This window comes from Anomaloglossus baeobatrachus, chromosome 10, assembly GCF_048569485.1.
Source record: "Anomaloglossus baeobatrachus isolate aAnoBae1 chromosome 10, aAnoBae1.hap1, whole genome shotgun sequence".
Taxonomy (NCBI): domain Eukaryota; kingdom Metazoa; phylum Chordata; class Amphibia; order Anura; family Aromobatidae; genus Anomaloglossus; species Anomaloglossus baeobatrachus.
Genome location: NC_134362.1, coordinates 211722753 through 211735952, shown reverse-complemented (window position 1 = coordinate 211735952; position 13200 = coordinate 211722753). Strand labels below are relative to the sequence as shown.

Sequence of the window (13200 nt, the reverse complement as noted above, 5' to 3'; positions counted from 1 at the left end):
GGGGCTTTGGGGTGTGGCCCCGCCTTCCCCACTCTCTGACAGGTTTCACACGAACGGCAGTAGGCAGCCACATCTGCCCCCATTTTTGGCCAGTAGAAATGCTGGTTTAACCTGGCCTTGGTCTTAGCGATCCCTAGGTGTCCGGCCATCGGAATCTCATGTGCGATCCGCAACAACTCCGTCCGGAACGGATAGGGTACCACCAACTGTCGGTCCCTGGGCCACGCCTCCGGTGAACCCTGCTGGACCGTGGCCCGGTACAGCCGTCCTTGGTCCCAGACCACTCGCTCCGGGTCCGAGGGAGGCTGTGCCGCCTGCTCCTTGAGAGCTTTCAGGCTGTCATCAGCTTCTAACGCTGCCTGAAACCCCTGACTAGATGTGGCCAGAATCGACGAGACTGTCACATCTTCAGTCAGTACCCCGGGACCTGTGTCCTGGCCTCCACCTGACTCGGCTGCCACTTGGTCAGAAGGGGAAGAGCTATCGGACCTCCGGGAGGCCCCTTGGCTTCCAGCACTCCCACTGCGGGTGACAGCGGCCACAGCCGCTGCGACCGTGGGTCGTGCCTGCTCCTCCTCCGTTCCTGACCAAGTCGCCGGTTCAGGCAGACCGACCTGGCTTCCTGACACCCCGGTTGTGGGGGAACCATGCACCGAGATCTTACCTGGGAGCACTTCCGCTCCTGGACCGGCCCCAATCTCACCTGCCTGTTCCCCTCCTGCAGCAACAGAACCCCGCTGTGAAATCTCTGGGGACCCCACATTTGCTGTGGTAGCCCCCACCCCACACACTGGTCCTCCCCCTGCAGCACCCTGCTCTCTGCTTATCCCTGCAGAGGGCAACAGATCCCAGCTCACTGGCTGGTTACTTGTAGAGGCATTGTCACACCTTTCTCTGACCCCCTCCCCTGTCACAGCTGCAGCTGTGTGTGTGTCTATGGTGTCTGTGCAAGCAGAAATATCAGAGTTCACTCCCTCCTCCCTTACATCATTCATAGATAACACATTAACATTGTCAGGAGTCATGTCAGTACGGGCTGAAGGTTCAGCCCTTGGTTGGGGCCCGAACTGGGAGGTTATCTGCCCCAAATCTGTCCCAAGTAGCACGTTTGCAGGGATCCGATCAGTTACCCCCACCTCCCTCACCCCTCGCCCTGCGCCCCAGTCCACATAAATGTTAGCAACAGGCAGCGCCGGGTCAGTGCCTCCAATCCCGGAGACAGCGAGGGTTTTTCCAGGGATCAAGTCTTGGGGGGACACCATCTCAGGCCGCACCAGAGTCACCTCCGAGGCGCTGTCTCGCAGTCCTATGGTCACAGACCGGCCGACGGTGACAGGTTGGAAGCTGTCCAGGGACCTACCACCACCCCCACCCACACAATACACCTTGGGCGGCCCTTGGGACGGGGACGGAGCCGGGGCCTTGGGACGCTGAGGGCACATGGCCTTGAAGTGTCCAGGTAGGTTGCACTGGTGGCACCGTCTTGGTTCCGCCACGGGCCTGGAGAGGGGAGTTGAGGGGGACACCCCCTGCAGTCTAGGGGCAGGTGGGGCAGTCGCAGAATTCATCTTACCCCCTCTCCAGGTACTGCTGGTGGCCGCTCTCCTGGCCTCAGTGGCCCGGTTGTTGGTGTAGTCATCGGCAAGGGCAGCTGTAGCCGTGGACCCCTTTGGCTTCTGGTCTCGGATGAACTGGCGGAGATCCTCAGGGCAGTTCCACAAGAGTTGCTCCGTGATGAACAAGTCCAGGATCTCCGGTCCGGTGGAAAGCTGCAGGCCTTGGGTCCAGTGGTCGGCAGCTCGGGCAAGTGCCCGCCGGTGGTCAGCCCAGGAGTCCTTTGGTCCCTTCTGTAGGCTCCGGAACTTCTTGCGGTAGGACTCTGGAGTGAGGTTGTACTGTTGGATCAGGGCCCGCTTGATGGTGTCGTAGCCCTGATCTGCCTCAGCAGGCAAGTCCCCAAGGACATCCAGGGCCTTACCCCTTAAACGGGGGGTCAGGTATTTGGCCCACTGGTCCTTGTCCAGATGGTGCTGCAAGCAAGTCCGTTCAAAAGCAGTCAAGAAAGAGTCCAAGTCTCCATCCTTCTCCAGCACTGGGAAGTCCTCAACACGGACCTTTGGAAGTTTGGTGTCTTGAAGGTCACGTGTGGCTGATGAGGGCCGGAGCTGAGCTAGCTGCAGCTGGTAGTCACGCTCTGCCTGGCGCTCTTCACGCGCTGCCTGCCGCTCCGCAGCCTCAGCCTCACGCGCTGCTTGCCGCTCTGCCCTGCGCTCTGCCAGGAGTCCCTTGTAGCCCTCCTGGTCTCCAGCCTGGAGAAGGGCCATAGCCATTTGAAGAAGGCTATCCGAGCCTCCCAGGCTCGGTGGAATGGCACGTGGTGATCTGCGGCCCGCTGCGGAGCCTGGTGCTTCACTGTCCATTGCAGAGCGGAGGGCTGGCATCTGGCTCGTTGAGGACCCTTGGGTGAGCTGCTCCTCATCTTGTCCAGCAGTGCCAGGTTGCGCAATGTCCTCGGCAGAACGGTTTTCTGGCGTCGAGCTCCTGGAGGACTCGTGGGCAACCTCCTCATTGCTGTCCACAGCACCGTCCTCCCTCTCTTCGGCTCCTGCCTTAGCATTGGCCAGTTGCATAGCTCTGCTCCTGGTGCCATCAGCCATTCTTGCAGACTTTTGGTCACTGACACAGAACTGACACCTGATGCCTCCACACACCTTACAGTATCTGCACTCTGACACTCTAGTGTTGAGCTAGTCTGAAGACCCCAGCAGCCACAGCTGCTGCAGGCAGTCTTTAGTGTCTGGGAGTATGGGTCTCACACTCACACACACTATTATCTCGATCCCACCGCTATGCCACCAATATGTCACAAACCACCGGGGGGGTCACTCAGAAATCCCCCGCGCTGGCTACCAGTACGTCACAATCGGGGGGTAACAAGTGGGGGTCACCCCTCCTTTATACCTCCCGACCGACAGACAGAGCACGTGACGCGCTCTCTAGCGCCCCTCTTATAGTCAGGCCAATTATGGAATTGCCCGACCATAAGCAAGGAGGCCGCTATACTACTTATGCCGATTATTGAAGGGTCCCCGGTGAGAGTAAGGTATATATTCCCCCGACCTCCGCGGGCGGAATATATAAAATCTCCCCGAATCTCACTGGCCTCCCCCACAATAATCCTTGGCACAATTCGCTGCCACCAACCGCTTCACGGTAACTATTAGCCGAACACACAGACGTGGGATTCAAGATCGAGATAACAGAACAGCCCAAGATTAATTATATAATTTAATCAGCCTAAAGCACACTAGAAACTACAATATATACAATAGGGAATCTACAGAATATACAGTTATGTCAGAGTACAGTTACAGATAAAGCATGGGTTACAAACAGGCATACACAGTTCCAGCAGTTACCTTGTTGCGTCTGGCCACAGGGGGGCGCTGTACCCAGGTTTCTAGGATCCTTCCCACAGATGTTTCCTACACGTGCCCCCAGCGGAAAGAACACTGGAAAGTGGCCGAAGTAGGGTTATCAACCTGGCCAAATCCAGGTCCCCTCCTACCTTCGTGACCTCACAGGGAGCACTGCTCCACCCCTGGCTTGAGTTATGGACAATATCCCAACATGGAATATGGGCCATAACTTTGCCTGGGAGCGTCGTAGGCGGACGCCAATGCTCTCATTGTGACAGTTATGAATTTAGCTACAGAACGAGGGGACTCATGACCTGTCTGCCAGTTCCCCATTGGCTGATATCACGCCTGGGGCATTTCCCAATGTCCTGCTCCCATAAAAAGGGTGTGCCGGCATCGTCCGCCTGCGGAGACACCATTTTTATGGTTGCCATATTTATCGGAAATATGGCTTGCGAGATATGAACCATTTTTTACTGGAGTCGTTCTGTCTAGCTAGTTCCATAGCCTTGCTAATGAGATACAACTCTTGTTACAGGGTGACGGCAGGGAGTCATCCTGTGTCCTTTGTTCCCACATCACCTAATTTCCATATCACAGGACATGGCCATGGAGGTGTAAGTGGAACACTGAGAACAAGAAGGGAGGGGGCACTGCCAGGGAGTGATGAGGGATTATGACTGGAGTCATAATTCATCTTCATATCCCGGGATTTGCCTCACAGGGGGTTTATGAGGCGGGGGTTTATGAGGCGGGGGTGTATGGGGCGGGGGTGTATGGGGCAGGAGTGTATGGGGCGGGGGTGTATGGGGCAGAAGTGTACGGGGCGGGGGTGTACGGGGCGGGAGTGTACGGGGCAGAAGTGTATGGGGCGGGGGTGTACGGGGCAGAAGTGTATGGGGCGGGGGTGTATGGGGCAGAAGTGTATGGGGCAGGAGTGTGTGGGGCGGGGGTGTATGGGGCGGGAGTGTGTGGGGCGGGAGTGTGTGGGGCGGGGGTTTATGAGGCGGGGGTGTATGGGGCGGGGGTGTATGGGGCAGGAGTGTATGGGGCGGGGGTGTATGGGGCAGAAGTGTACGGGGCGGGGGTGTACGGGGCGGGAGTGTACGGGGCAGAAGTGTATGGGGCGGGGGTGTACGGGGCAGAAGTGTATGGGGCGGGGGTGTATGGGGCGGGGGTGTATGGGGCGGGGGTGTATGGGGCGGGGGTGTACGGGGCAGAAGTGTATGGGGCGGGGGTTTACGGGGCAGAAGTGTATGGGGCGGGGGTGTACGGGGCAGAAGTGTATGGGGCGGGGGTGTACGGGGCGGGAGAGTGTACGGGGCGGGAGAGTGTACGGGGCGGGAGAGTGTACGGGGCGAGAGAGTGTAGGGGGCGAGAGAGTGTAGGGGGCGAGAGAGTGTACGGGGCGAGAGAGTGTACGGGGCGAGAGAGTGTACGGGGCGAGAGAGTGTACGGGAAAGCCCCAAACCTCAGAAGAAGAAGTGAGTGACCTGCCCCATGTCTCCTCATCAGTCACCATTGTCACACAACAATCCCTCAGATAATCTTCTACAGGACCGCCGCATTCTCCGGCCACAGCTGCCCCCGGACGGCCATCACATACCAGTCTGATCCTCGTGTCTGCCCACCCAAGAAACATCCACACAAATCACTCCGACACCAGACTCTGCTGGAGCCGTGACCAGTGCAGACAGAAAGGTAAAAGCGGCAGGAGGGCGGCTAAAGCAAAGCAGTCATCTTATCAGACAGGGCTTTATAACATCTGGAGGTCCGTGCAGCACTGTGGAGAGGACGGGCAGGTGATAGAGAGGAGGAGATGTAGGGGGGTGCAGCACTGTGGAGAGGACGGGTAGGTGATAGAGATGAGGAGGAGATGTAGGGAGGTGCAGCACTGTGGAGAGGACGGGTAGGTGATAGAGATGAGGAGGAGATATAAGGGGGGTGCAGCACTGTGGAGAGGACGGGTAGGTGATAGAGATTAGGAGGAGATGTAGGGCGGTGCAGCACTGTGGAGAGGACGGGTAGGTGATAGAGATGAGGAGGAGATGTAGGGCAGTGCAGCACTGTGGAGAGGACGGGTAGGTGATAGAGATGAGGAGGAGATGTAGGGAGGTGCAGCACTGTGGAGAGGACGGGTAGGTGATAGAGATGAGGAGGAGATGTAGGGTGGTGCAGCACTGTGGAGAGGACGGGTAGGTGATAGAGATGAGGAGGAGATGTAGGGGGTGCAGCACTGTGGATAGGACAGGTAGGTGATAGAGATGAGGAGGAGATGTAAGGGGTGCAGCACTGTGGAGAGGATGGGTAGGTGATAGAGATGAGGAGGAGATGTAAGGGGTGCAGCACTGTGGAGAGGATGGGTAGGTGATAGAGATGAGGAGGAGATGTAGGGGGTGCAGCACTGTGGAGAGGACGGGTAGGTGATAGACAGAGATGAGGAGGAGATGTAGGGGGGTGCAGCACTGTGGATAGGACAAGTAGGTGATAGACAGAGATGAGGAGGAGATGTAGGGGGGTGCAGCACTGTGGAGAGGACGGGTAGGTGATAGAGATGAGGAGGAGATGTAGGGAGGTGCAGCACTGTGGAGAGGATGGGTAGGTGATAGAGATGAGGAGGAGATGTAGGGGGTGCAGCACTGTGGAGAGGACGGGTAGGTGATAGAGATGAGGAGGAGATGTAAGGGGTGCAGCACTGTGGAGAGGATGGGTAGGTGATAGAGATGAGGAGGAGATGTAGGGGGTGCAGCACTGTGGAGAGGACGGGTAGGTGATAGAGATGAGGAGGAGATGTAGGGGGTGCAGCACTGTGGAGAGGACGGGTAGGTGATAGAGATGAGGAGGAGATTATGGGGTAGGTGCAGCACTGTGGAGAGGACGGGTAGGTGATAGAGATGAGGAGGAGATGTAGGGGGGGCAGCACTGTGGAGAGGATGGGTAGGTGATAGAGATGAGGAGGAGATTATGGGGTAGGTGCAGCACTGTGGAGAGGACGGGTAGGTGATAGAGATGAGGAGGAGATGTAGGGGGTGCAGCACTGTGGAGAGGACGGGTAGGTGATAGAGATGAGGAGATGTAGGGGGTGCAGCACTGTGGAGAGGATGGGTAGGTGATAGAGGTGAGGAGGAGATGTAGGCAGTGCAGCACTGTGGATAGGACGGGTAGGTGATAGAGATGAGGAGGAGATGTAGGGGGGTGCAGCACTGTGGAGAGGACGGGTAGGTGATAGAGATGAGGAGGAGATGTAGGGGGTGCAGCACTGTGGAGAGGACGGGTAGGTGATAGAGATGAGGAGGAGATGTAGGGCGGTGCAGCACTGTGGAGAGGACGGGTAGGTGATAGAGATGAGGAGGAGATGTAGGGGGTGCAGCACTGTGGAGAGGACGGGTAGGTGATAGAGATGAGGAGGAGATGTAGGCAGTGCAGCACTGTGGAGAGGACGGGTAGGTGATAGAGATGAGGAGGAGATGTAGGGGGTGCAGCACTGTGGAGAGGACGGGTAGGTGATAGAGATGAGGAGGAGATGTAGGCAGTGCAGCACTGTGGAGAGGACGGGTAGGTGATAGAGATGAGGAGGAGATGTAGGGGGTGCAGCACTGTGGATAGGACAGGTAGGTGATAGAGATGAGGAGGAGATGTAGGGCGGTGCAGCACTGTGGAGAGGACGGGTAGGTGATAGAGATGAGGAGGAGATGTAGGGCGGTGCAGCACTGTGGAGAGGACGGGTAGGTGATAGAGATGAAGAGGAGATGTAGGGGGTGCAGCACTGTGGAGAGGACGGGTAGGTGATAGAGATGAGGAGGAGATGTAGGCAGTGCAGCACTGTGGATAGGACGGGTAGGTGATAGAGATGAGGAGGAGATGTAGGGCGGTGCAGCACTGGAGAGGACGGGTAGGTGATAGACAGAGATGAGGAGGAGATGTAGGGGGGTGCAGCACTGTGGATAGGACAAGTAGGTGATAGACAGAGATGAGGAGGAGATGTAGGGGGGTGCAGCACTGTGGAGAGGACGGGTAGGTGATAGAGATGAGGAGGAGATGTAGGGAGGTGCAGCACTGTGGAGAGGATGGGTAGGTGATAGAGATGAGGAGGAGATGTAGGGGGTGCAGCACTGTGGAGAGGACGGGTAGGTGATAGAGATGAGGAGGAGATGTAAGGGGTGCAGCACTGTGGAGAGGATGGGTAGGTGATAGAGATGAGGAGGAGATGTAGGGGGTGCAGCACTGTGGAGAGGACGGGTAGGTGATAGAGATGAGGAGGAGATGTAGGGGGTGCAGCACTGTGGAGAGGACGGGTAGGTGATAGAGATGAGGAGGAGATGTAGGGGTAGGTGCAGCACTGTGGAGAGGACGGGTAGGTGATAGAGATGAGGAGGAGATGTAGGGGGGGCAGCACTGTGGAGAGGATGGGTAGGTGATAGAGATGAGGAGGAGATTATGGGGTAGGTGCAGCACTGTGGAGAGGACGGGTAGGTGATAGAGATGAGGAGGAGATGTAGGGGGTGCAGCACTGTGGAGAGGACGGGTAGGTGATAGAGATGAGGAGATGTAGGGGGTGCAGCACTGTGGAGAGGATGGGTAGGTGATAGAGGTGAGGAGGAGATGTAGGCAGTGCAGCACTGTGGATAGGACGGGTAGGTGATAGAGATGAGGAGGAGATGTAGGGGGGTGCAGCACTGTGGAGAGGACGGGTAGGTGATAGAGATGAGGAGGAGATGTAGGGGGTGCAGCACTGTGGAGAGGACGGGTAGGTGATAGAGATGAGGAGGAGATGTAGGGCGGTGCAGCACTGTGGAGAGGACGGGTAGGTGATAGAGATGAGGAGGAGATGTAGGGGGTGCAGCACTGTGGAGAGGACGGGTAGGTGATAGAGATGAGGAGGAGATGTAGGCGGTGCAGCACTGTGGAGAGGACGGGTAGGTGATAGAGATGAGGAGGACATGTAGGGGGTGCAGCACTGTGGAGAGGACGGGTAGGTGATAGAGATGAGGAGGAGATGTAGGCAGTGCAGCACTGTGGAGAGGACGGGTAGGTGATAGAGATGAGGAGGAGATGTAGGGGGTGCAGCACTGTGGAGAGGATGGGTAGGTGATAGAGATGAGGAGGAGATGTAGGGGGTGCAGCACTGTGGAGAGGACGGGTAGGTGATAGAGATGAGGAGGAGATGTAGGGGGGTGCAGCACTGTGGAGAGGACGGGTGGGTGATAGAGATGAGGAGATGTAGGGCGGTGCAGCACTGTGGAGAGGATGGGTAGGTGATAGAGATGAGGAGGAGATGTAGGGAGGTGCAGCACTGTGGAGAGGATGGGTAGGTGATAGAGATGAGGAGGAGATGTAGGGGGTGCAGCACTGTGGAGAGGACGGGTAGGTGATAGAGATGAGGAGGAGCTGTAGGGGGTGCAGCACTGTGGAGAGGACGGGTAGGTGATAGACAGAGATGAGGAGGAGATGTAGGGCGGTGCAGCACTGTGGAGAGGACGGGTAGGTGATAGAGATGAGGAGGAGATGTAGGGGGGTGCAGCACTGTGGAGAGGACGGGTAGGTGATAGAGATGAGGAGGAGATGTAGGGCGGTGCAGCACTGTGGAGAGGACGGGTAGGTGATAGACAGAGATGAGGAGGAGATTATGGGGTAGGTGCAGCACTGTGGGGAGGACGGGTAGAGTATGTAGAAACTCGATAGTCAGTAGGTGCTCTTGTCCACTGGCTTGGCTGTCTTCAGAAAAACCGCACAGACCGGGGCTCCGCACTCCTTCCCCATGGGAATAGCACTACTCTGACAACATAAGCTGAGGGAGACACACATTGATAAGATTTTATTCGTCACCAACAGGCAACAACATATCGTACATTCCCAGAAAGAACACAAGATGGTGCAAGTGTCAGTCTCACCTTTCCGCTGGCCCACCAGGGATAAGAATCCTCGATGCTTCCATGGCCAACTATCCCAGCAAGCAGCACCCCACTTTTGATGGGCACCCACTGATAGGAGATAGCGGCAAGCTTAGGAAGCTGATGCAGCACAGAAAGATAGAAAGATATATAGCCAAGCAACTGAATTGTCCCAACCTGGGTTTTCCAAGCGAATTTGTGGGCTCAGCGTTGAGCAGTGAAGCAGTCCTGTGATCCTCTAACTGCAACCATGGATCCTAGGCTGACGTCCTGTAGAATGAAAGTGGTGACAGGAGCAAGGTCCCTTTTACACCCCTCAGATCTCATTTCAGGCTATTGTGTCTTACAGGATTGGTGGAGATGGCTGCTCTCTACATGGTCGCTAGTTCAATCCAACTGCATATTTTGCTTGGCTTGAGGCAATCCACATTTAACAGACAATAGTGCTCTGATCAGTCTGACATGAAACACTGGCTAACTTCTCTTGATTTACTGAACAAAGGAACCATATGTGTGGCATAATTAAGAACAGCTCACCCCTCGAAAAATGGACTAGATGCTGAGTCGTCAAAATGTGGTAGACAGATGAGTAGGATATCTATGGTGGTGCAGCACTGTGGAGAGGACGGGTAAATGATAGAGATGAGGAGGAGATGTAGGGGGTGCAGCACTGTGGAAAGGACGGGTAAGTGATAAAGAAGAGGAAGAGATGTAGGGAGGTGCAGAACTGTGGAGAGGATGGGTAGGTGATAGAGATGAGGAGGAGATGTAGGGCCGTGCAGCACTTTGTAGAGGACGGGTAGGTGATAGACAGAGATGAGGAGGTGATGTAGGGTGGTGCAGCACTGTGGAGAGGACGGGTAGGTGATAGAGATGAGGAGGAGATGTAGGGGGGTGCAGCACTGTGGAGAGGACAGGTAGGTGATAGACAGAGATGAGGAGGAGATGTAGGGGGTGCAGCACTGTGGAGAGGACAGGTAGGTGATAGACAGAGATGAGGAGGAGATGTAGGGGGGTGCAGCACTGTAGAGAGGACAGGTAGGTGGTAGAGATGAGGAGGAGATGTAGGGGGTGCAGCACTGTGGAGAGGACGGGTAGGTGATAGAGATGAGGAGGAGATGTAGGCGGTGCAGCACTGTAGAGAGGACAGGTAGGTGGTAGAGATGAGGAGGAGATGTAGGGCGGTGCAGCACTGTGGAGAGGACGGGTAGGTGATAGAGATGAGGAGGAGATGTAGGGTGGTGCAGCACTGTGGAGAGGACGGATAGGTGATAGAGTTGAGGAGGAGATGTAGGGTGGTGCAGCACTGTGGAGAGGACGGATAGGTGATAGAGTTGAGGAGGAGATGTAGGGGGTGCAGCACTGTGGAGAGGACGGGTAGGTGATAGAGATGAGGAGGAGATGTAGGGGGTGCAGCACTGTGGAGAGGACGGGTAGGTGATAGAGATGAGGGGGAGATGTAGGGGGTGCAGCACTGTGGAGAGGATGGGTAGGTGATAGAGATGAGGAGGAGATGTAGGGGGGTGCAGCACTGTGGAGAGGACGGGTAGGTGATAGAGATGAGGAGGAGATGCAGGGGGTGCAGCACTGTGGAGAGGACAGGTAGGTGATAGAGATGAGGAGGAGATGTAGGGGGTGCAGCACTGTGGAGAGGACGGCTAGGTGATAGAGATGAGGAGGAGATGTAGGGTGGTGCAGCACTGTGGAGAGGACGGATAGGTGATAGAGTTGAGGAGGAGATGTAGGGGGTGCAGCACTGTGGAGAGGACGGGTAGGTGATAGAGATGAGGAGGAGATGTAGGGGGTGCAGCACTGTGGAGAGGATGGGTAGGTGATAGAGATGAGGAGGAGATGTAGGGGGTGCAGCAGTGTGGAGAGGACAGGTAGGTGATAGAGATGAGGAGGAGATGTAGGGGGTGCAGCACTGTGGAGAGGACGGGTAGAGTTATTGTATTTGTTATAAAGTCACATGCACAGTAAAGTCTGGTATCTTCATATCCATTCTGGGCTGCAGAGATATATTTCATACAACTTTTATTATTCAGTTTGTTTTTGTTGTTTTGTTAAAAAAAAGTTGACTGTCCATGATTCTGGATTTTGTGAATCCTGTTCTCACTTTTGTTGCCAGCGGTTTAGACATTAATGGCTGTGATGAGGTATTTACACTGTTATACAAGCTGCACACTGACACTACACATTGTATACAAGCTGCACACTGACACTGCACATTGTATACAAGCTGCACACTGACACTGTATATTGTATACAAGCTGCACACTGACACTGCACATTGTATACAAGCTGCACACTGACACTGCACATTGTATACAAGCTGCACACTGACACTGCACATTGTATACAAGCTGCGCACTGACACTGCACATTGTATACAAGCTGCGCACTGACACTGTACATTGTATACAAGCTGCGCACTGACACTGTACATTGTATGCAAGCTGCACACTTACACTGCACATTGTACAGAAGCTGCACACTGACACTGTACATTGTATACAAGCTGCACACTGACACTGTACATTGTATACAAGCTGCACACTGACACTGCACATTGTATACAAGCTGCACACTGACACTACACATTGTATACAAGCTGCACACTGACACTGTACATTGTATCACAGGGTCAGATCTGCAGCGCTGTCCCAGGAGAAGATGTAATAAAATAATGACAAGAATGTGAGGGGTGTACTCACTTATGTGGTACACTGTACATGGGATGATTCCTGCTTTTTCTCTTTAGAGCGGATTCCTGGAAATCTTCTGGTTTCTGGAGTGATCTGTGCCTGTCACTTCCTGTGTGGATCTGTCTCGGGGTGTAGCGCTGCCGGTGCAGTTGGGCAGAGTTCACTCTGCAGCGTCTCTGACACTCGGGGAGGCGATGGCCGTGTTACTTCTGCTTTTTGTGGTTGCCTTTTTCTTGATAAAATATTACATACTCAGGGCGCCAGCTTCTCGTGCGCGGCGATACCCGGTGCCGGGGCCAGGGTTTTATATTAAAAGATTCATCTACCTGAGGCTCATCCAATATGCGCCCAAAAAGAAGACATCGTATGGGGCCCTCCGAGAACAAGAAACGCACCGTGCCCGTGACCGCAACGCTCAGCAACTGTCCACACGGGACCTGGAGGCTCCGCAGACGCTGGTGGACGATCCGTATGTGAGTATCCTCCAATATGACACCATGATATTGACAGCAGGTGATGGTGGCCGTGCCAGGAGGAACCCACCGCGGGTCCTCAGACCGGGGCGCACTGCAGACCTTGTCTTCTTACTGCACCCACAGGCTGAAAACAGTGCGACATTTTACACAGGATTTGTAAAATAGTTTTTAAATGCTCAATTAATAGATAGATAAATATGAGAAAAAAGAAAGGGAAAGGAAGAGAAGGGGAAAAAAAAAGCGAGAAAGAAAAAAAGAAGGAAAAGGAAGAGAAAAAGAAAAAAGTAAGGAAGGAAAGAAAAAGGAAAAAAGAGAAAGAAAGAGAGAAAGAAAAAAGGAAATATAAAGGAAAAAAAAAGAGAAACAAAAGAGAAAGATAAAAGTAAAGAAGGAAAGAAAAAGGAAAAAAGAGAAAGAAAGAGAGAAAGAAAAAAGGAAATATAAAGGGGAAAAAAAGAGAAAAGAAAGAAAGAAAAAAGTGAAGAAGGAAAGAAAAAGGAAAAAAGAGAAAGAAAGAGAGAAAGAAAAAAGGAAAGAAAAAGGAAAAAAAGAGAAAAGAAAGAGAAAGAAAAAAGTAAAGAAGGAAAGAAAAAGAAAGAAAAAAGTAAAGAAGGAAAGAAAAAGAAAGAAAAAAGTAAAGAAGGGAAAAAGGAAGAGAAAAGAAAGAGAAACAAATAAAGAAACAAAAAAAGAAAGAGAAAAAAAGAAA

The 13200-nt window shown here is 54.1% G+C and overlaps 1 protein-coding gene across 2 annotated transcripts in view; it reads left to right on the top strand.

Moving 5' to 3' along the window:
* Positions 1-12167: 12167 nt before the first annotated feature.
* LOC142254280 (uncharacterized) overlaps positions 12168-13200 on the top strand; it is a 34527-nt gene continuing 33494 nt past the window's right edge. For both annotated transcript variants that reach the window (XM_075325314.1, XM_075325315.1), the window contains exon 1: positions 12168-12488. In XM_075325314.1, coding sequence (XP_075181429.1) covers positions 12210-12488 — 279 coding nt within the window. In that variant the 5' untranslated portion in view covers positions 12168-12209. The remainder of the gene's footprint in view (positions 12489-13200) is intronic.